The following is a 23,923-nucleotide window of genomic DNA, read 5'->3' on the forward strand; positions in this document are numbered from 1 at the left end:
CTGAAATGCTCCCAGCACAAGGCACAGGGCCAGCTAAACAGGCAGGATGAGCTTCAGAATGCTGCCATGGAAATTCTACTCTTTAAGTCCTATTTTTACATGACCCAAAAGATATTCCTTAGAAGTCCTATTTGAAAAACCATTGCAAGAAGCCTTAAAAAGATCTGATGGTATTTTACAACCAGCTACATGAAATCTCCAATCAAAGCCACCTAAAAATAATTTTTCCTTAACTTTTCCTCTCCTTGTAAGAGAAATCAAGAAACAAGTTTCTCCCACTCTCAAACACAAATGAGTGGACTGCATTAAGAGCCTTCTTTTCTATCTCTAAAGCTATTTTTTCTGTATTTCTTAAGACTGTTTTCATCACGGCCACAAGACATATCTGATTAGAACTATTTTAACATAATTAGCACTTTTTAAATTTTAGGGTGTTTGAGGTAGATGTTTTGGCAGGCAAGGCTGTTTGCTCTTTATATGTTTTCTTTGAGGCTGGATACATCCTTTCACTCTCCACACATGGTTATCCAGTTTGTCAACCAGTGCAATACAGCCATCACTGCCCTCACCGAAGTTTCTCTTCCAGACGTGTGGCTCAGGATGCTGTGGGCAGACAGAGGAGCCCTGGGAAGCAGCACTGGATGCCTTGCACATGGTAGTCTCAGAGCAGCTACGAAACTCACAGCCCAGCCAGCAGCACCCCATATGGTCAGCATTCTTGCCTGTCAGGCCCCATGCAGGTGAACAGTGCAGCCATCCAGCATGGAATGGAGATGCAGAAACAGGATAACTGGAGCACTCAGAGAAGAAAACCAGAACAAGCAACAAGATTTATTGTTGCTCTGGCCATGGTTGTAGCAGTCAGGCAGTGTGCTGCAGAAGCACAGCCACTGGATGAAAAGAGTGGCAACACCAACACACTCAGCTGAAAGTTATTCCTGAGGCCTCCTGACAGACTGCTCCATCTGCCCTCATGAAGGATAATTTTTTAATGTGGTTTAAATGTCCCTGGTACCCAAAAGCTGTAACAATAATTTTCCTCTGCTATACCCAATTTGTTTTCCTGCCTCTAGCTTTCAGCTTTCCTAATAAGCTGTCAATTAGTTACACAAATTTGAAAAACAAACATTCAGCTCTGCTTATGGAAACCTCTTGCTTGCTGCTATCCATCACTGAGTCTGTATTGCAGATGATGACTTTGATTATCAAGCCCAGCTCCTACAGAAGGGAAGGCAGCACCAGCAGTTTCTTTTTAAAACACACACTTATATGCTAGATCTGTAAATAACTGTGTGCAGTTTTGGGTGATATTAGAAAGATATTAGATACTGGAGAGCATCCAAAGGACAGCAATGAAGACAGTGAAGGGCCTTGAGGGGAAGCCGTATGGGCACTTGGTCTGTTCAGCCTGGAGGAGACTGAGGGGGGACCTCATTGCAGTTACAACTTCTTCATGAGGGGAAGAGGAAGGGCAGACACTGATCTCTTCTCTGTGGTGACAGGACCTTAGGGAATGGCCTGAAGTTGTGTCAGGGAGGTTTAGGTTGGATATTAGAAAAAGATTCTTCCCCCAGAGGGTGGTTGGGCACTGGAACAGGCTCCCCAGGGAAGTGGTCACAGCACCAGCCTGACAGAGTTCAAGATGTGATTGGACAAAGCTCGGCACGTGGTGTGACTCTTAGGGATGCTCTATGCAGGTCTGGGAGTTGGACTCAATAATCTGTGTAGTTCCCTTCCAACTCAGCATATTCTATGCACATAGAATTCCTACCAAATTTTGGTCCATTATTTACCCTTCATCTGAACAGATAACCACTGGAATAATCTGTCTTAAATCCTGCTTTTTAAAACACCCCATCTCATTATTCAGGAACTCCAAACAAATTTCAACCAACTTCTGTGTAAGGCAGAAAGCTGTTCCTGGGCCTTGGGCTGGATGTGTTGAAACTTGGCACAGATGTAACAAATTGAGGGGGATTTCTAATTTAAACAGACCTGTCAATCCAAATGCGAGCACCAGAACCTTAGCATTTCTACAAAATGTAGCCTGATACGCTGCTCTAGTCCAGAATAAATAAATTTCTGAAGGCTGTAATGTGATGAATCCCTTGCTGAGGCTCTATTAATTAGCTAAATGTGTGCTAAATTTTAAATGTAAACAGCCTCCCTTGTAGTTGTTTTTCATGAATGCATTTTATTTCGCTAATGGGCCATGCTTAGGCCATCTGTCTGACCCCTGACCAGGCTGACAGGTAGCAGCTGGATCTCGTCACACAGCAACATGTGAACTACAAGCACACCAAGAACATTTTACAGAAGTCACCTTTAGAAATGTCATTTTGTCACTTTTTCAGACTTCCATTTTAAGTTTCAGTATATTCCAGACACACTTTACCTTCTTTCACCATAAAGCTTACTCAGTTAACGAACAAAGTAAAGAGAAAAAACCTCCCAAAAACCCAACGCACTCCCACACACATACACACACTCTCACCCCCCATCATAGTAGCTCAGGTATTTTGTACTCATTCTGAATCTCTGAATTGCAGTGGGCTTCTGCCTCCAGTTGATTTCAACCAGAACAGCAACTGTTTCATGTTTGCAGATTTGCAAAATTTAGAAATATGTTTTAAAGGTAAACAAATAAATGTTTTAAAGAATCAACAAAGACTGAGCTAAATGCTTCCATTAGTTCAAATAGCCTAATAAATATTAGTCAGTTGTTACACTGCTGTCCAGTAGAAGAATGCTGGACACTGAAATCCTGGCCATTTCCTCAAACAAACAATGGACTTGAGCATGCACCAGGTGCATGAGACCTTTCTGCTACCTGCTCTGTGCAGAGAACAGGGGGATAAAATGTAGCAATGCTGCTTTAGTATGAGTATCAAAAGTCTTTGGGTGCTTTTGGTGCTGAAGGTAACAAACGCCAACTAAGAGACTGGCATAAGGCTAGCTATAACACTACTTCGGCAGGAAAAGTAGACTTCCCTTTCAAATCACCAACTCCTGTGTCAAAGTTTGTTGAGTGGAAAGGAAACATTGTCTTTAACAAAAGTTGTGAATGTGTCCACACTGCTGTTTAACCACAACCTTTTCTGACAGTTTAACAGCATGAACTAACATTCATTAACATCTCTTCTAAATTAGGCTAACAAGCAAATTAAGACCATCACCAAAAATTAAATTTGCAGACTATTTTATGTTTTCTACATTGTTATGTAGGATATTTTAAGAGGTTTCAGTAAAAAGGTTTTTCCCCCTCTATCAACAAACAGTAGTAAGAAGGACATCTTTATTACTGCTTACCCCACACACAGCTTTCAGTCTATGCCTGCTCATGCTTTGCAGACTCCCCTGCTGCCTGTATTCCCTGTCATTATTACTTTTTCAGGTCTGGGTTCACAAACACAGGGCTCATATACTTCTAAAAGAAATGTCTTGTTCCTTGACTACTGAAATGATGCCAGTCCCTGTACCACATGTTATTTACCTACACATTTTTCAGTCCTTCAGGATAACTTACTCAACTTCTTAATGGTTAAATACGAACATTTTGGAAGCAGCATTTGCCTCCCGTCTCTTTTTAGGAAAAGACAGATGCACCTTTCCTTTCAGTAGAGGAAATCTGGTTTAAAGAAACAATTATTGTGAACCCTACAGCCCCTGCAAGTCTTCATATTTAAGTCAGGAGAAATTACTATGCATATTCAGATCAAGAGCCATAAAACAATGCTAAACCTGAAGACACCCACAGTGATCAATCTGATTCTGAAGTGATACACACAGTCCTTCTCAGAGTTAATGGCAGAACAGAAATCTGCATATCACAAGTTAAATCATCTTCCCCTCAACTGCTTGGAAATTTCTCAGTGACTCCTGTTCAAAGAGGCCTTATCTTTGTTCCACAGGCTGTCTTAAAATAGTTCTAGCAGCTCTCACATGTAAATTTTTCTTTTCTTGCTGCCATTTTCTGGTCACAGAAGTCTGACCTCTGCATCATTGAACTGTCTGATAATACTGGCAGACAATTCAGTCTCCTCAGACCTGCAGAATGCAGCTAGATGCAAGCTGCACACCTGTTGGGTCATGATGATCAGGCTGGCACATGGGAAGGATGCAGCCCACCTGCAGTTCTCAGACCCATCTTTGTAATATTGCCAAGGGAACAGAAGCTGCATACTCCTTCTGGGTTTATCCTCAAATGCAGAAGATATTCAAATGTAGAGCTCTCAGAAAGAGCCCTCCTTGCTTAATGTCAGAAACAAGACATCCTTCCAGAAGAGTACTTTTCAAGTAGATCCTGGGGTGACATCTCAACTTTTGTTTCAGAGGTGTCCAAAGAAAGGACTTTGGCATCCATACATATCTGGGCCAACGGCCACTACCATGGGTCCTGTGTGTTTAAAGCTCACTCCTCAAACAGTGATAAACTTGTTACTCACATGAAGGGGATGACTCATCTCGGTCTTTTATTCATGTTCTCATCAGGGCCTGTGATTGGTGTGGACTTGGATCTGTCCTTCCTTTCAGTTTTAGCTTTGAAGTTCAACACCAGTGTTGAATGTGTTGAATTATAACTACATTCAGAGTAGCATAATGGTGGCATCAGGAGAATCCAAGTAGGGAATAAGGACATTTTACCTTTTCCTTTTTGATCAGTTCATCATCATCAGAAACTGACTTTCTGAAGCAGTACTCACTGCCAGTTGGATTAGAAAAGTGGTAAATCTCTTTCATGTGGAAGGATGAAAGTTTTAGCTTACTTCCCAGTGAGCCTTGATGGATGTGCTCAGTAGTCCAAGAGGGAAAGAGAGCTAAAAGCATCACAGTGAGCTGCACAGCCATGGTGGGGCTGTGGGCTCCCAGCACACTTTGAGGCACACTCATTCTTCTTTGCCTCTGAGCCCCTTGCCAGAATTAAGGCACAGAAGACTCATCAGCTCAAAGCATGCAGTGAAACAGAGGCAGATAAATGGAATGCATCTCTTCTTTATGTTCCCTTGTTTCATTTTCTCAATTGTATTTGCAGCATATCTGAAGCACAATTTGAAGGCTGAGAGTAGGAATAAGGCAACAGAGATCATTTACAATTACTCACTGATTGCTGCTGTAAGTCTCAGATTAGAATTGGTGTTTTAAAAGAACCAATTTTTTCCCCAGTTAGACAACTTATATCAGTTACTGGAGACCCAAGGACCAGCTTACTTGGTCTTTTCACAATTGAACATGTGTATAATTAGGACAGTACGCCACTGTGAGAAAAAAAGTCTGTATTTTAAGATTACTTTTCTAAGTCCATTATTCCCTCCACATCCATCAACACAAGCAGAGAAAGAATGGCCAGACAGCAACTAAAACCACCTTTACTACATCGGAGGAATTAACTGATTATGGAGATAAGACAACAGGGCTTCTAAAACTTCACCCATATGCCCTCCCAAAAACAAACTTCTAAGAAATGAGAAAAAGTAACATTTTAACAACTGATGTAAGGCTAGTTTTCCAGACACAGAAGTGCCTGCACAGAATACAAATACAGTAACCACAAGCTCTTCCTGTTGTTGAAAGACAAAATTGAAGAATTGGTTAACATGCTATTACCAGTAATGGAAACATGGACAGGTAGAGGACCTCCCTGAGCCCTGATGACTGGAATTGAAGAAGACACTCCCGGAAATCCTTGCATGAACTTCCCCTGCCGTGGTATTTTTTCATCAGAAATCTCCTTTGATTTGGCAATATCTGACAAAGGATACTGAATATCTTGGATTTTGATCTGACACAATATTGCTGCTTGAATGTTACTAAGTTTGGGAAACTTGTCTATTGCCTTTTTTCAAAATAAAGTTTTTTAAATGATTTGGCTGTTTTGTTTTGGTGGTTTTCTCATAGCTTTCTGCTAAGTTTTATTAAGCTACAAATGCTCAAAAGCCAAGAAAAGAAGGTAACTTGCTTTCTATTATGAAAGATTAGACTTTAAAATGACAAAATTCCTTAACTGAAGGCAAAAATGAAGGATATTTTCTCATTTGCAGATTTATCTCAAATAAAAGACATATGCACTACTGCCCTGAGGGAAGGTGTAAGAGATGACAAGAGAGTAAAGCCAAAGAGGTTTCAGTGGGCACTTCAGTACTACTGATCACATTGCACGTGTCACAGCTCATTACAACACTGAAAAAACCCAGTACAGAACTAGACACCTAGATTTGCTTTGTTTCCTTTTGCTTCCATGTAATTTAACTACTTATATGGGAAATACTCTTGAAAGCATTAAAAACTGAATTGCATTCAGAGACAACTAGTAAAATAGTGAAGGGGTAGTGTGAGGATACTGACTCTTTTAATTTGTCCACAGATTTCTACCACAACATTCCAGATTGTCTGGACATAAACAAACCGAGGAGAACAAATAAACCAAAAAAGAAAGACCAAATAAACAAGCTGTAATTTAATATATAAGCTGACAAAGGCGTACTCCTTTTATTGTTAATGTTCAAAGAAAGATTATAGGAAACTTGCAAGTGAATAGACTCAAAACAGGGAGGAGATAAGTGTTTATTTGTGACTAATTTTATGCTGATCAGGAATATAGATTTGAGAAAAACTTGGATTTCCTTGAAATGGAAACCTCATATCTGATTAATATACTTCTTACTCTTAAACTTGGAAGGCTCTGCTGCAGTTGTACCTGCATGCAAGGAGTAGAATAACGTATTATTTACGAAGCGTATTTATCACAGTGAAAATTGCAGAGACACAAACACACAGAAAGAAAGGATCCCTGCTGCTCTCAAAGGAAAACGTTTCCTAGTTTATGAAAAGTATACCAAGAATGGAAAACTTAAATGTAACAAAAATATCAAGGTCTCATCCCCAGGAGATTATTCATTTTCTCATGCTGGGCTGCGAACCAGCATGCTGACATTCAAGCTGAGGGGAAATGCTGAAAGTAATGATGCTTGTAAGTTCCAAGCACCCGCCTGCAGCTTTCTAGCTGGGCAGCGCTGCCCTAGTAGCATGGTGAGCATCTTAACAGTTACTTTGGCATCAGTTCTGAAGATACCAGGAAGCACAAAGATGTCCAGAGAAATCAAATCGTATGCACATCTAGGACCATATCAACCTCTAAGTACAGATGCAGAACTACATCTTTTGACTATTTCATAAGAAAAAAGAAAAAAACAACCAACCAGCACCACGGTCTTTAATCATCTTGCCAGTCACAGGCAACTGTGCAAGCGGTGGGCTCTGTGGGACTCAGCTCTGAATGCTGGAGCACATCTCTGAGACCACACACTGACAAGCAGACAGACAGAAGCCAGTTCTGGACAAGCTAACTGAGTTACAGACAGGGTAGCTCTGGGTACAGCTGTCCTAGACACGTGCTCAAAACACCTGCAGATATATTCTCCTTCCTTTACATTATTCTTAAAATTTGAATCCCTTCTGATCACTCACTTCTGTAAGGATCATCACTAGCTGGGTGAGAGGAATTACAGAGTAAAATATAAAGCAGTACAAAGTATCAGAACCACACCAGGATTTGGGGCTGTGTTCGGAACCCTAAGAACTGAGAGTGTGAAAGGTCCAAAGAGGAACCATAATAAATGCCTGATATCAAATAATATACTACAGATTAAGAATATGTAATTTGCTCAGTATTTCTGCTTTGCTAAGGAGGCACAGGACAGACACATTTATACAAAGGATAATTCAATAAAAGAAGGGATTGTACAATTCACATTTAAAACAAAGCAAGCTAAGCAATGACCTTAAATTAATGCAATGACCTTAAGTTAATAGGAAAAACTGAATGAGGAAATTAGGAGAAATGGTTTAATGTCAAGGCCAAGTGGAAAGGAAATTTCCTTAATGAGGTAGTTACTGTTCACTAGCAACGCCTGAAGAAGGCATTTAGTAACTAGAACAGACTCAGTAATCTGTTTCTCCGAGTATGCTCTGTTTAAGATAATGTTGTTTCTTGTTGAGAATCTTGGGTGGATAGAAACTTTATGCCTGCATTTAACTTTGAAGAAACCTCTTGCTTGCTCAGTGAGGAGTATAGCTTTTTTAAGGCAACATGAAGTAGAAAAAGACATCTCTACAGTACTTTAGAAAATAAAAGCTTGAGAACATTCTTGTTTTCCAATGTGGCTTTTCAGAAATACCCCACAGTGGGAAGTCTAGATCAAGTAAAACTTGAAAAAAAAATCACTGAGAATATATTTACATCATCACTGACTGTGTTGTGCCTTTACATTTCCCAGGATATAAGAATTTGTTGTTGTCTTTTGAAATTAGTATCAGAACAGATTTGAAAAGGAGTTGAGAGAGATCAGTGAGAATTTAAAAACTCACTTTTCATTTACTGATTTCTGGATTTCAGCCATGCATTTGCTAACTTTTTTTATCTGTTACTGCCACATCTTCTCTAGCTTGGTTTATTCAGAGATAAAGAATTCACCATTAACAGCACTTTTTAAAGACATTACTTTTAAGCTTAAAAGATTTTGAGAAGTCACACATCTCTAAGGATTTGACAGGTAAAGCTTTCCAACACAAAGTACAACAGTGACAGAGAGGTTCAATCAAAACATGCAAACAAAAGTTATTTATCCCACCATCTAGAAATCCAAGAGTAAGCGCAATAATATACAGAGTATATTCAATTTGATAGTATATGAAAATGTGAGGTTTTCTCCTTTATTGCTTGTTTCTTGATTGGGTTGGGTTTGGGGTGTTTGGTTGGTTGATTGGTTTGGTTTGGGTTTTTTTGTTTGGGTTTTGGGGGGTTTTCTGTGTGTTTAAGATCACAAAATCATTTCGATAGTAGTTGTTTGCAATTCAGTGAAATGGTTAATTAGATTAATATAGCAACTTTTTACAGTGGATTGCTAATCAAAATCTGAAGCCTAAAGAAATTACATGAGAAAATTCTAGAACCTAAAGAGTCAGGAGACAGAGAGACCTTGTTTGGACTAACTTTGGCTCAAATGGAGTCCATAGGCGTCTTGTAGGAATTTTCACTTCTCTTGTATTGTACACACCTTCCTCTGGTCACACAGAGAGACAGCAATTCAGTCATGGCTGAATATATGCTTGATTGCTAAAAGCATAAAAAAGTGTCCTGTTGTTCCACATTGATTTGGAGAGTCCCTGAGATACTGCTGAGTGGAACACACAGACATCACAATATGAAGGAACAAAAGAAAATTCATTGGCATTAACATAACTCTGAATGAAATATTTTATGATAATATTTCCACATCCAAAGGACTTTAAGGGCTGGCTCTGTGCTGAGACATGGAAAAGGTAGCAGGAATGATTAACTAAATATATCATGAGTTCTCATCCTTTCATCATGAAGTTAAAGAGAAGTCCTTCCACATAATGATTTTCAGATTTAAAAAAGTGCAGAATAAAATGTTAGTATCGCCTGCAAGATTTTGGCAAGTAGGATTTTAAACTGTCACATTTTTTCCTAATACCAGGCTAACTGACAAAAATCCCCACTGCCTTTAGTTGCCCAGAAGACAGCATCAACAAAAACGTGCATAGTCTCTGTCTCAGTGTGACATGCTGTTAATTGCAAAACCAAGGTTCAGGTAAGTTTTCCCTGAGACTGAGTAAAACAGCACTGAGATTAGGGAAAAAATAATGAAGCAAACCAAACCAAATTTACTGTTGTGTAACAATGTGTGCCATTGCTGATTTTCTAATTGGTTTGTTCAGATTAACAGGCATTCAGAATTTATCTAATAAACAAGTAGCTAACATCACATAATGCTTACTACAGTAGAGACATACCTCACTACCCAACACTAATTACCTCTGCAGTGCAGTGTCAGACCTACAAGGCATCCTTTTCTGCCTGGGACAACAACAGTCACAAAACGAACAAAGAAGGATACCATTACTGGAAATTTTTTTAATCTACATTTTATGAGCCATTCCTTTCTCTCTTTCTATCTGCACACACCACTTCAAATCAAAGGACTGGTATAAGTAATGAGCTTAGCCATCTAAGATGCAACTCTAGCCATCAACCACCTACCTCATTTAAAAGTTTGAAATACAGATCTTTTACAACAGTGCTAATATAGAAACCTTATGGATCCTCAGATGAACAGTGATCATCTACAAACATCAGTGTCCAGAGAGACTGGACAAACACAGTGTCAACAGTAGCAGTACGTTTCTGTGCAGATGTATAGCCTCTCTGACACCATACAGGTGGGAGTGAAAAGGGGAGTTCCAGTCTGAAAATGCAAAGAATATTTACATCTAGTTATGTGTAAAGCAAGAGACTTTGTGGGTTTCAGCACTGATACACTTTCCATGCAACAGCAATACAACAGCAGTCTCAAGAGAAAGCTGTACATCACAAACACTGCAGTTCCACTCTGTCAGGTCTCTCCTTAGCGTGGAAGAGGTCAAGATCATGCAAAGCATGCTTTCATTTGTTGGATCTGATGTCCCCCTCACTTCTTTCAGGAAAATAATTAGACTGCTAACAGTGAGACAATCTCCATTACATGCCAAATTGTGGTTGGTGATCCAAAACACTGAAGACATTAGAGCTTCCTCAGCAAAACGGATGACCTAAATAACCCTGTGTTGTGCATCTTTCCTGGGGGTGGCCTAAAAACTTTTATGAAAAGAACTGGCCTAAAGCAGACATTTAAAATAACAGACCCCATGGAATATTACATTGACCTCGAGTCTGCCAATGTTTTCAAGCAACTGGAAGGAAACGTGTAAGTGCTAATAGGTTGCAACTACAAATTTATCTGGTGCCGAAAGGCATCCTCACAAGGCAAACCAAAAGATTATCCTAAAGTTAATATAAAAACCCATCCTTTAGAAACAGCTTCTCCAAATGAGACTGTACCAACCACAAATTCAACACTGGTGTAGTACTCAGGTTTTTGAAGAGAACCTGAACAGAGCAAAAAGCCCATATCCTTAAATACATGCATATGCCAATTATGACTTTTGAAAAAAATGAAAGCAGAAATCAGTGAATTTATGCCCTGAAACCCTGTTAGCTTCTACACTCACTAGCCTAATGTATTTAAATAAATGGTTAATCTACTGATTCCATTATTTTATCTCAATAATATAAAACCAGAATGTTCCAACATTTAATTACTATTTATTTTGTGTGTACTATGTTTTGATTCTAATGAATGCTTTTTGGTTCCTTTAGGTGTCATCTTCATCTCTGAAACATTCATCAGGAACAATTATGCCTTTTGTTGCCTTGAATAAAAATGGTGTGCCTAAAATAGCTGATAGTAAAACCAAAACTGTAAAAGCAACCAAAGCACCACTTACTCCAGAAAGCTGGTTCCTTTTTCTCATTTCATCAGTGAGATCCTTTTGCCCTCACGTCCATGCAAAAAATTTTCAGACCAAGTTTTCGATAATCACAGGCAGAAATAGCATCACTGTTTCACTCCTTTCTTTACAGAAATATGTCAACTTTCAGAGAGTAACACAACATTTAATGTCTTCATATAAAAAAACCTCCCATAAACCCAATTCATCTTTTTCTAAGGATAAGTGCAAGGGCTTGCCTTAGCAGTTCAGGATTTGGTACCAAAAGAGCTTGGTAATTGTAGGGCACTTGGCCTACTTACTGCAGAAGCTGAAAGGTGCCATCTATGCACACTGGCATGAAGGAAGAGATACCCTTCCTTTTACCATTTAGAAAGCTGCCAAGGGTAGATTTGGGTTGGATGTAAGGAAGAAATTTTTATAATAAGTGTGGTAAAATACAAGAACAGATTATCCAGAGAATTTTTAGGTGCCCCATTGCTGGAAATCCTCAAAGTCAGGTTGGATGGGACTTTGAGCAACTTATCTAGTGAAAGACGTCCCTGCCTGTGGCAGGCAGATTGGACTACACGACCTTTAGAGTCTCTTCCCACTGAAATCATTCTATGATTCTATGACATGGGTCCTCTGCTCTTTCTTATTTTTAATTTTCTTTGTTTTCTACTTCTAGTTCATTTTTTGCAGCCTGGAAGTGCCAAACTATTATGTAGGTTTGTGTACACAAATCACCTCAATTTGAACAGAAAGTACATTAAATACGATCTTTGTATCACAGGCAAACTGGGACAGTCAAACTAAGTCTGATTTTAAATTCTCAAAACACCCCACAGTACTAACTGTTACAGATCCTGCATTTAACATTCAGATTTAAGCAGCATGAGGTAATCGTGGCTTAGAACCACACATTTAAAATGAAGCAGTAAGAAAAACAGGAAAAACACCAGTACATAGCACTTCTTGCACCTTCACATTTCTTTAAGCAGAGCTGAAAACCCGAGAACTTGCAATCATTACAATATTGAAAAAGTTTTCACAGTATTTCAAATATTCATTACAGTTCTTTGCACTCATTTTACTGATATCTAAACCTAAATTCAAGACTAAAGGATTAGCACTGTGAGTTTAGCCCAAGGTATATGCATACCTATTAAAGGTAAGTATATTAAAGGTGGCAAATGAACCTCTTAGGGCTCTGCACAACAGCAATTTCCAACCTCAATGAAAGAGCATGCACAAATTGATGAATAAAAGATTATCTACTATTTCACAAACAATTCAACACAGGGTTGAATTAAGCAAAAAAAAGACTTTATTTTGTAAGTCACTTTCTCACTTAATTTTACACTTACCAGTGTGTCTAATATAATTACTCATAAAAAACTGCCACATGATTGAATTTTTCTCTTTATCTGAAAAGCAGCACCACCATCTGATGCTCTAACGATTAGAATCTGGCTCAGTGTCTGTAGTGGAATTTTCCACACACAAAAAAAATAAAATCCTATGCTAATTCTGAGAGAATGACTTCAGAAAGAGAACTGTAAACATTTCCATACCTTCTCTAAAACTGAGATGGAAGAGGAAAACAAGACAATCATATTTACATGTATACAAAAATGAAACATGCTAAATTTCAGAGAGACTTTCAGAAAGTGTGGTGGGATGCTAAGGTGAGATTACACAGAACATGAAAATAACCTTTTCTGAGAATTAGAGTTTATGTAACTTTTCCTATGAATATGAATTATTTTCTTTCTACTGCATTTTTAAGATAAATGAAAACCAATGCCAGATTATTCATAGACATGCTGAAAAACCACAGCAGCATTGGAAAAGACATAGCAGTGGAACTAAGGCAAAAAACTTGACTGGTGTAAACTTCCCAAGTGGTTCTGACACAGGAGCACGACTTACAGCACAGTGAAATGAATGCTGAAATCCTATTTATTTATTTAGCAAATAAATTGCTCTTTCTGCAAATATTTATAAAAAAGTAAATCAAAGACTGAGCACAGTAAGTTCCCAAATCCTTGGAGCTTGCTCTTAAGATTCTTAAGAGGACACATTCTGAACAAACTCAGTAATTACAGATTACAGTAAAAACACCTGCATCTACTGATACAGAAGTTATGTCACATTCCCCAAAACAGATCTTCTCTTTTACATTCAAAGTTAAAGTGGAAAATCAACTACAATAATGAATATACCCTGGATTTGCAAACAATATTATAACAACTCTCAAACCATGACATAGGATTAAAGGCAAGTTAATAATTTTCAGAATAAAATAATTACTGAGCAGACGACATATTTGTTTCCTTCCCTGTCAGGTAAAACTGAACCATAGGTCAGCAACTAAAGTATAAGGAAATTAACACTGAAGTTTGTAAGATGCTGTATGACAGAAACAAGGAAGATGCCCATAATTCAAACTACTAACAAACATCACCCCATGAAAGATGTGATGGACCACATGTGGTAGACATAGAGAGGAGAAAGCATCAAAGCCCAGCATCTACAAACACACAAAGAAGTAATAGAGATTAGTATTTTCAACCAAAGGGTAGCAAAGAAAAGGAAAAAGGTGCAAGAGACACATACAAGTAATAATGAGAATATGTGATCAGATGCATAAAATTTGATTAAAATGCATTAAAGAGGAGCAGTATCTTGAACTAAGTCTCCAGCTGGATTCCACCACTGTTCATTAAATCTACTGGTGACTACATCCTACAACCCTGAAAAGAAATTAAAAATGACTAGCAAATGCTGACTCAAACTGCACACCTGGAAAGGGCTGTACAAATCTGGAAGGAAGTCTGTGGAAAGAATGCAAAATGGAATTGGGAGGCTGGGACAAACAAATAAATAAAAGACTGAAATTACAGCTGATATATCAGCTCATGGTGTATTAACATAGGATAAAGCCCTTGGTGACATTATATCCTTGACAGAAATGCTGAGAGTTTTGGAATTTGAAACTGGACACCCAGAACACTTGTACACTAATTCAAAATGGTGAATGCCTGAAAATAGCTGGAAAAGTTGAGCTTTTCATTTTATAAGGCTATCTTAGATTACTATGCACAGCCTTTCACTGTAAGAGCAGATATGCTAAACACCAGTTCTCAATGTGTCTAAAAAATTTCATTAAAAAAAGGCATGAAGTAAATCTTAACAGAACAGTTACTGTTTAGACACTTATTTTACAATCATTTTTATTCACTATCACATCATTTCCAAAGAGCAGACTACTTTCTCTAACACATCAAGCTTTTTACACAGTGTGCTAAAAAATGAAGTATAATCACTGTCCTTTTTCAGTTCTACCCCAAGTTCAGCGTCTTGAGACATCCCCCTACTCTGAAACCTACTGCTGGGCTACTAACTAGCTCAGCCTTGCCCTGCACCATCTTCCAAACTGTTTTTCCTCCCAGCCTTAACTTCTTTATCAGAAGAAATGATATATCAGAAAAATGGATTATTTTCTAACCACTTCTGTTGCGTTCTCACACACCTAAAAGAGTACCTCGAGAATGTTCATATTCTAGTTTCACCTGCAGACATATCCCCATGTTTTCACAGGTGTTTTTGTGAGAATTCCTTAATTTCAAATACCACTTCATTGATCAGACCATAATTTGGAAAAACTCACACTGAGTTTTATGGTTTCTACATAAATTTCTATTTCTACACACTGAGTCCATGATTTCAGAACAACAGGAAAACCATTTGCCCATCCCTCTTTTTTTTTTTTTTTTGTTGTGCAGTGTAATTTATTGTAGATAAAACCAAGCTAGGACATAAATCACATCTTTTTCTGCTCAAAGAAAATGTTACTCACTAGCAAAGAACAGCTGACAGGAAAAATGAACAAATAAAATACCAAAAATAAAGCTAATTTTGAAAAAAAAAAATGTGGTAGACTGAAATGTGAAGAAAGACCCCTCAAAAGAAGGTTAACATCCAGCCCTTGTGATTCGTTGAGCAGGTTAGAAGTTAGATGAAGGAAAAACTAAGAGTAAGAAGTTAATTTACTAGACCTATACTACTCATGGACAGGGAACTGCCCTCTAGTTTGGAATGGGACCTGTTCCTCAGGCAATTAAAACTACACCTACAGATCTGCACTGGGGCTGTAGGCACTGAACACGCCTGGGAGGTCACAGCAGATTGTGAGAGCTGGCCCATCTGCATGGAAAGCTTCTGTTCTTTTGGAAGGGAACAGGCAGGTCCTCACAAAACCTTCTGCATGGTAACTAAAAATCAGAAGACATATTTCTCAGGATGGTGACTTACAAAGTGCTGATTAAAAGAGGAACCTTGGACATATGGAGATAAAGATAACAGTGCCTAGTTGTATCAAGTGCTGCCAGGAAGATTTTTAGCACCAGGGGTTTTTCATTTTATCTTCTCAATTTTTTTCCCTTCTTAAAAAAGGGTGAATATTTCCCAGTTCAGTTTCTCTCTTGTGCCCAGGCAGTAGATTTCAGCTTTTAAAACAGCAAAGCCGGTTTAGGAGGAAACTGTTTCTAGAAGGTTTGGAAGTTCACAGCCTTTGAAACTTAAAATTACTTTCCTTGTACCTGCATTAAAAGGCATACTATGAACACAATACAGAGAACAAAGCACACAGCTCACCTCATAGTAACTTCGCACAGCATTGCAAAACGCTTCATCTGCTACAATTTGCGTCTCCCCATTCAAAAAGGCCTGGAAACGTTCCTTCAGTACCTGCAGCTGCTGCTTGTTGAGCTATGCAAGAAAGAAACAAGGAGAGGGGAGAGAACAAAAATAAATGCAGTTAGTCTCAAAGTAAAAGTGTACAGCACTGTACACACTTGGAAGCTGTGAACGGGGAAAAAAAGACAACGGCCACCTGGCTCGCTGGCTCGCGGAAGCTCTTCGAAGTCCCAGCTGGACAAGCCACACCGTGGCAGCCAGACATGCACGCAGGCAGCATGCAAGTAAACTTCTGTGCTTTACCTGGTGTCCTTGGGATGCCAGAGGTTAAGTCTGCATGGATACTTCTGTGCACTATTTTATATGCATATGTTGAATACAATGGTTGACCTTCTCCATGGCAGCAGCACCAGTTAATAAAACTTAGCTCCTAGCTTGTTTTTGAATACATCATTTTTTTTTCAGCCTTCAAATAACTGAATATAAACAACTGAGATGCCTCCATCTTTTGGAGTAATCTAGGCACTATCATTGGAATGTTTCAACAAGCATGTGTACTGTGAAGAAAATGGACTTCTAGCCACTGATGCTGTAACACTATGAATGACATGAAACAACTCGATCTTAGGGAACAGCAGACGAATGCTCCAAGATTAACACCCAATAACATTTGGTGGGCTTCATGTCAAAGTTGAGTACATTTTGAAAACAAACTCCTAGAAGAGCACATTACACAATTAAATCTTCCAATCAACCCATTTTTATTGATGTTTAATGTTATGGGAAAAAGCAAAGTTTGGAAGCTCCCCAGGGATCCAGACACAGGTCTTCCGTCAAAGTTTCTATCAACTCTTGAGATATTTAGTAAGATATTTATCCTTATCAAATCTGTAGAAGTTTGAATATCACATCATATTCTTGAACTTTAAATTCAGTACTAAAAAAATTCAAACACAACTGACTGAAAGGTTCTTTCATCCTTCCTGTACTTTGCTTAAGTAAAACAAACAAACAAATAAACGTATAGCCAGAAATGGCAAGTATTTTTTCCAGAGGGCACAAAGTTGTATTTGTAATGGCTAACCTGCAGCAAATAACACTGCCCCCAATGGCATAATCATTTCTTCTTGAAGAATTTTTTGGCTTCTGCAGTAAATGTGGTCACCTTAGACTTTCACATCTCTTATGTCAACACTTGGAAGTCATTTAAGCTACAACACTGTTAAAAATCTCTGCTATCCTGATAACGTGCCTACCTTGGACAACTTCTACTTTCTTAGTATCACAGGAAGATTTTCATCCCATACAAAGTTTTCAAACTCATGAGCTTCTTTGAAAAATGTAACAGTTTTCTGCAAAACTCTCCAAATTGATTGCAAACCTGAAAGCTGTTTTATTTTGACAGGAAACAATAGTATAGATTCCATCTATAAACTCAGTATCAGAAATCCTCTAAAAATAATCAAATGTAGGCAGTAGAGATGCAAAGCCAAAAAAACTGTGCCTCTGAAAAAAAATCCAAGTTAGTTAAAAATACATGATAATTCTGTTCCTCATCTTAACAGAACAATTAATGATACAGAACAAGCCCCAGGAGACCCCTAAGGAAAAAAGTCCTCCTGTTCAGGCAAGCAGACTTCAACAGAGGTTGCTGTGATGTGGATAAATTTCCTGCATGAACTCCCGAGAGCAGCAGCCTGACACTGACACCCCATCCTCTACCATTGCTAATTAAAAACCAATGGGAGAAAAGTACTCATATTGTGACTGCACATCCACCCAAAACAGCACCTATCCACCTGTCTGCCAAACATCCACTCCTTGCACAGAATCCAATCCACTCCTTGCACAGAATCTTCATGACACGGGATAGCTGTTTCTAACAGAAATCAAATCTTACTGCACTTATTTGATTCCTCTTATTCTTCTCTCGTTTTCTAAATATTTTGGACAAGTTGAGATATCAGAAAATGCAAATCATGATGGATGGTTTGAGGGTTTTTTTCCAGCACACACATGTTCTTCTGGGGGCTTAGATGAGCACTCACACAGACAGTGCCCCTCTGCTGAGCAAGCAGCTCCTTCATCCCATGGAATATTCACAGCTCTGCTATGAGAACATGCAGGCTTCCTGCCAAGGCAATTATGAAAATGTGTTTTTATGCTTGCAGACTTCATTTTTTAGGTGATTCGCTTGTCTATTACCCACATATCAAACAAAAACATTATGAATAAGGCAATGAAATATAATTTAATTCTGACTTTCTCATTTCTAACCATCATAGTTCAGCAAACCTAAATGTGTTTAAAATATTTATATATGGCTTTCATATTCACTGCTTTAAGTAGTAATAATTTCTAAGGGTTGAGTGGCATTTTAGGATTACTGTACATTTCTTAAAATACTTTTGTTTCAGTGCAAAATCTGAAGGTGCAGAATAAAGTTCTCCTGCAAAGCTAAATATAATAGTATTTACAATGGAAAATATGAAAAGCTACAACTTGCACTAAGGATGATCTGAAGTCTATTTTACATGTCCCAAGTACTGTCACATATAGAGACGCAGTTAACTATCAAGACATAGAATAATTTATAGTAGTCTACTGCAGCATACAGCTCCTCTGGGTTTTTTACTTGTCAGAATATTGAGCGTACAGTGAATTCTCTCTCATCTCTTTTTTTTTATGTCGGTCATTTTTAATGAATTCATTAACACTCTTCAATTTGCAGCACTTAAAAATGAAACAAAACTAACAGTAAAAGTAATAGCCTAGAAATGGAGAGAAAAAGGAAGTCTAATCGCACTGGAATGCTGTAGTAGCAAAAGCAGAGAAACAGGTGTTTGTACAGGACATTAGCTCTTGGATACTGCCAAGCAGCTCAACCTGCCAAAGTCTGGGCTACCTTTGAATTTGGTCAACATGGAACAAGAGAAGACATCAGGCGTAACCAGAATCCCAAGCAAAATGCTTAAACTTAAGGGCAGTAAGCCTGGGCAGATTCTCTCTGGTAGGAGTTCCCATAATGGAGCTCAAAGTCCTTCTGCAGGAGCACTGCCTTTCAATCACACAAGCCCTTTCCTCCTCTGCTCTGTGCAAGACCCATACACATCAGACCTTTGCTTTCAGCCTGCTCTCATCTTCACTGTCAGTGCCTCTGTTCCCACATTTTAATTTCAGTAGAAAGAACCAAAACCAGGAAATTTAAAATTTAAAAAATTACATTATTACATGTACCCCCAAATGTAAACTAAACCTGGAATACCACCAGAAGTGTACAGCAAAGCCTCACTGATTCTGTTGCTCTCCATTAACCTGCTTCAGTTTTGTATTGCTTGTTTGGATTTTGCATTCTCACCGGTATAGAATCTGTTGCCATAACTCTGTGTGATACTTCATAAACAATTACTGCTGCTTCATGGGAGAATGTATAACTAAATTCCAGTGACTGAGAATATCAGATTTGATTGCATTCTGCAAAATGACTGAAGATAAGCAATGACAAATTTAAGGGAAAACAAGATTAACTGCGCTTGGATTTGTTTTTTTTCTTTACTGCAGTCACACAACAGATAAAAAGTTTTCTTCCCTTCCATCCCTCTGTCTTTCAAAAAAGGTAACTTCTTTGTTTCACTTTACATTTGCTAACCTTAGTAAGCTATCAAAGAATGAAAACATTTATTTAAGACAGAGTAAACTTCTCAAAGACCTATTTAATTAACTTTTTCAAGATGCAGTAGCAACTTAACTAGAGTAATATAAAGGCATGAAAGAGCCTCAAGCACTTAACTATTAAAAAAATTTCTCACCTTGCATTTAACATGTCAAACAAGTCATATATCCAAATATATTCCTCTTTGAGCATTAAAGATTTTCTTTTTCCCTTCTAAAGTGAAGTTGGGTATGAAAACCCAGAGGCACTTCTGGTTTACCTCCCCTCATACCTTTAAACAATTTCAATAAATGGATTTTACACAGACTTTAAATTCCTATTTTTGTAAGAAGTCGGATTTCAAACAGATCTCGAAGTTTAGGAAGTTATTCCAATGTTACAGGTCTTGCTTCCTTAAATAATAAACTCCAGTGAAGGAAAAATGAAGCATGTATGCATTTGCAAGAGTACTACTGCTTATTTCTCTTTGCAATACATAAGGAAAAAGTAAAGCTGCAGCTTCACTGCGCTTGATGCTTCATTAAGAGCATCTTCATCTGCCTCTCACTGCCGAAGTTCACACAGCGCTCACTACTGCCCTGATCCCATGCAGCCAACAGCAGCTGGCAAAGACATAACTCCCAGCAGCTAGAGTCCCTAGAAAACTTTGGCCTTAAAAATGCACAGGTGTAAGACGTGGCCTGTGCGTGGGCCGCGGCCAGGCTGCCCCAGAGCCCCGAGCAGCGCGGACGGCGGCGGGCAGCATTCCCGCAGCATTCCCGCAGCATTCCCGCAGCGTTCCCGCAGCGTTCCCGCAGCCTAAACTGAGCCATTGCCACCTTGCGGCGATCCCAGAGCACCGCGGGCTGCAGCTCCGCACGCTCCGAGCTGGCATCTGTGCCAGCATCAGCAAGCCCCCGACGTTAACACAAGGAACAGCACTGGGTTTTGTCTCCTCCCACACTGTAGTGTGCTACTATCCTTTTCAGGCTATATGGGTATTTTAGGGAAATAGCAGGAGGTGATGACTGCAACTACAGACAGAGCAAGATAAAATATTTTGTACACAGGATGCAAAACCACAGGGGTAGGGAGGAGCCAATCGAAGAGCCAGTTCCTGAACCCTCAAGGCTGAGATGTGTATTGTCGGTAGCAAAAAAACTGACTTAAGTTCCTGAACACTTCCAAAAAATAGGAAGCATTTTTGTTTCGGAATTATGCCATTTTGTATAATGTCTTTGACAGAAGCAGTTGGTTATGAAAAACTTTAGTCAGAGCTATAATTTTTGAGAGCAGAGTGGAAAAAGAGCCCCATGACGGTTCCCTCAAACAACTGTCCCTCTCTTCCACTTCAGTCAGGAGATAAATTTTCATCTCCTGAATCAAGAGAACTGAAGGTACAAATAAATCTCTTTCCACTCAACTTCTCACACACATCTTTGAACACAACTGTTTCTTGTCCTGATAACCTCTTTGTCAAGGGAAAAACCAAAAAAACCCGAAAAATGACTCGAAATTGTGTCAAGGACTAACTCATCCCACTTGCCACAGAGCATGCTCAAGGATGTTGAGCTCAGCATCTCCCTCCCTGTGTCTCCTCTGCAGGGTCTCCCAATTCAGCTGGGAGGCAATACCGGTCAGCCCATTACAGCAGTTTTCCTCTTCCCAAAACAGCCTTAGGAATAGCAGGACTGCATCTAACAACACCTGAAAAATCACTCTCTTGCTGAGTGAGACTCAAGAGCCACCCAAGCCTTCACCCTACACCAACTCTGCTGTAATTCCAGCTTCCCACCACCCTCCATAGTGGTGGAGAGGGCTTTATCCACAGGGTCAGACTGCAAAGCCACACACAGCTCCTCTGGGAGAGCCAAGAGCAAGGCATGGAGCCTTAGGCTGAACCCATCATTATCCTCTCCTTCCAGAAAAACAAAACACATCATTGCCTCTTAGCGAGCTGCATCTCACTTTGGTGATGAGAATAAGCCTGCAAAGCAAATAGCCAGTTATAAACAGTGATTCTCACTCTATTTCCTCTCTCTGTCTCCCATCTTGCCTCCTCTTCCAGTATCTGCCTACACAACAATAATACTTGTATTTCACAGCAGAGATAGAGAGTATTCGTTTATAATGGATTACTTGACAGATTTTCTTCTGAGGAAGAAGACTAAATAAACAGTATTAGAAAATATCAGTACTAAGACAGAGGTGATAGCTGTGGTTACTGTGGTGAATTATGCAGGTCTTAATTATGTGCAATAATGGCCCTAGACAGCATGTGGGCAGCAAACAATATATGCTGTCCCCTACTATTCATTGCATAAACCAGTTTGATTTTCTAAAAAAAGGATAAATATTTTGCTGTCACTTAGCAACCTCAGCTGTTCTTTGATTTTCTTAAAGTTGAAGTTATTCCAAGTAAAACAGTGTCTGTAAGGATTCTGTTTGCTGTCACTCTCTGCACACTACACTGTGTACATAATCCTGGTGCAACAAGTCAGTGCCTTGTAGCATCAAATATTAGAGTATCAGAATCAGCCAATTCATTTATGTAACTTTATAATCTAACAAGCACAACATCACATTTACCTTTCAGTGGCTTGTTTAAAAACCAGAAACATTACCAATTACATATTGGCCATTCAATAGCACTTACAGGGTGCTTATGCAACATTAAGTTAAGTATTTTCATTGTCCAGAGCTCCATATTCAAGATTCTTCGACAGAATTGCAAAATATCTCAGAAGGACCACAGGGTTTGGGAGTTGGTTTCCTTCAGGGAGTAGAGGTGATGGCATAAAACTCACAGGCAGTGAGCAAAGCAAATCCTGATTTAGGTGAATGCATTCAAGTGTACCTCACTGACCGTCAAAATACAGAACTGAAGACAGATTCCAGCAAGGTCAGATTGGCACCTCAGAGGAAAAGAAAAATAGGTATTTTGAGAATGAAGAGGAACAAGTACTTTGTGGGGGAAAAGAAGAAATAAAAGTCAGACTTCCCTAATTTTTTGGCAGAAGAGTGAAAATATAAAAATACAGAATAATTTAACTGCTTAAAACATACTCATAGCAATGATAGCTTTCTTTCTTGTTGAAAAAAAAGTCAAACTTTTAGACTATGCCACACTAGAAAAGAAAGAATCTGCTATGTGTTTTTCCTAAATGCAGTAAATATCACACCCCAATAAAAGCTATCTCCACTGAGATGTTGTTGTCAGTACAGTTGCAATCATTTTCTTTGTACCTACTCCTACTACTTGAGATTTGCTGTAGAATTTAGCTGACAATCATCAGCTAGATTTATAATATTGTATTTATTTCCTCTGTGAAGTGCTTCACCAATCCTTTCTTAGTCAGGAGTGGCTGCCAAAACTCTACAGCTAGGGCAGCTGTGTTCTGCTGTCCCTTGTCACAGCACTCTTTGAGACCATGTCCCTTGCAGAGTACACAGTGGCACTGCAGCCTTACTTCCTTGAGACTGCCAGAGTTCCAAGGAGAACAGTCATGCCTGAAAGCTATGCCAAAAAAGCTTCCAGCCACAAAAAATGATGATGACTCATGACCATGAAAATTATGCCCAGTGGTACGTGTCATAGAGGGAACCTCAGCTACCAGTGCCCTTCATAGAAATTGGGCCTGGGAAGAGACCTTCAAGATCACCCAGTTCTAACCCCTGCACCGTGAGAAGAGAACCTTCCACTAGACCAGGCTGCTCAAAGCCCTGTCCAACCTGAACACTTCGAGGAATGAGGCAGCCACAACTTTTCTGGGCAACCTGTTCCAGTGTCTCATCACACTCACAGTGAAGAATTTATTCTGTATATCTCATCTAAACCTATGCTCTTTCTGCTTAAAGCCATTACCCCTGGTCCTAGAACTACGTGCCTTTCTGAAAAGTCCCTCTCTATCCTTGTTTCTGAAAAGTCCATCTCTATCCTCTCAACCCTCATTAGGCACTGGAAGACCCCAATAAGATCTCCCTAGAGCATTCTCTTCTCCAGGCTGCATAACCCCAACTTTCCCAATCTGTCTTCACAGGAGAGGTGCTCCAGCCCTCTGAGCATCTTTGCAGCCCTCTTCTGGACTTGCTCCAGCAGCTCCATGTCCTTCTTATATGGGGGGCCCCATAGCTGGATGCAGCATCTCACCGAACACAGGGGCAGAATCATATCCCTCGACCTCCTGCCCATGCTGCTTTTGATGCAGCCCAGAATACAGCTGGCTTTCAGGGCTGCCAGGG

At 39.3% G+C, this 23,923-nt stretch overlaps 1 protein-coding gene across 3 annotated transcripts in view; it reads right to left on the reverse strand.

Annotated features, from left to right (window-relative positions):
- Positions 1–23,923, reverse strand: part of CADPS2 (calcium dependent secretion activator 2) — a gene marked incomplete at its 5' end in the record, with an annotated part of 291,727 nt that overhangs the window by 214,467 nt on the left and 53,337 nt on the right. For all 3 annotated transcript variants that reach the window (XM_082279935.1, XM_082279934.1, XM_082279933.1), the window contains one exon: positions 15,988–16,101. In XM_082279935.1, the coding sequence (XP_082136061.1) occupies positions 15,988–16,101 (114 nt within the window). The remainder of the gene's footprint in view (positions 1–15,987; positions 16,102–23,923) is intronic.

The sequence above is a fragment of the Coloeus monedula genome (assembly GCF_965178545.1).
Source record: "Coloeus monedula genome assembly, chromosome: 4".
Taxonomy (NCBI): domain Eukaryota; kingdom Metazoa; phylum Chordata; class Aves; order Passeriformes; family Corvidae; genus Coloeus; species Coloeus monedula.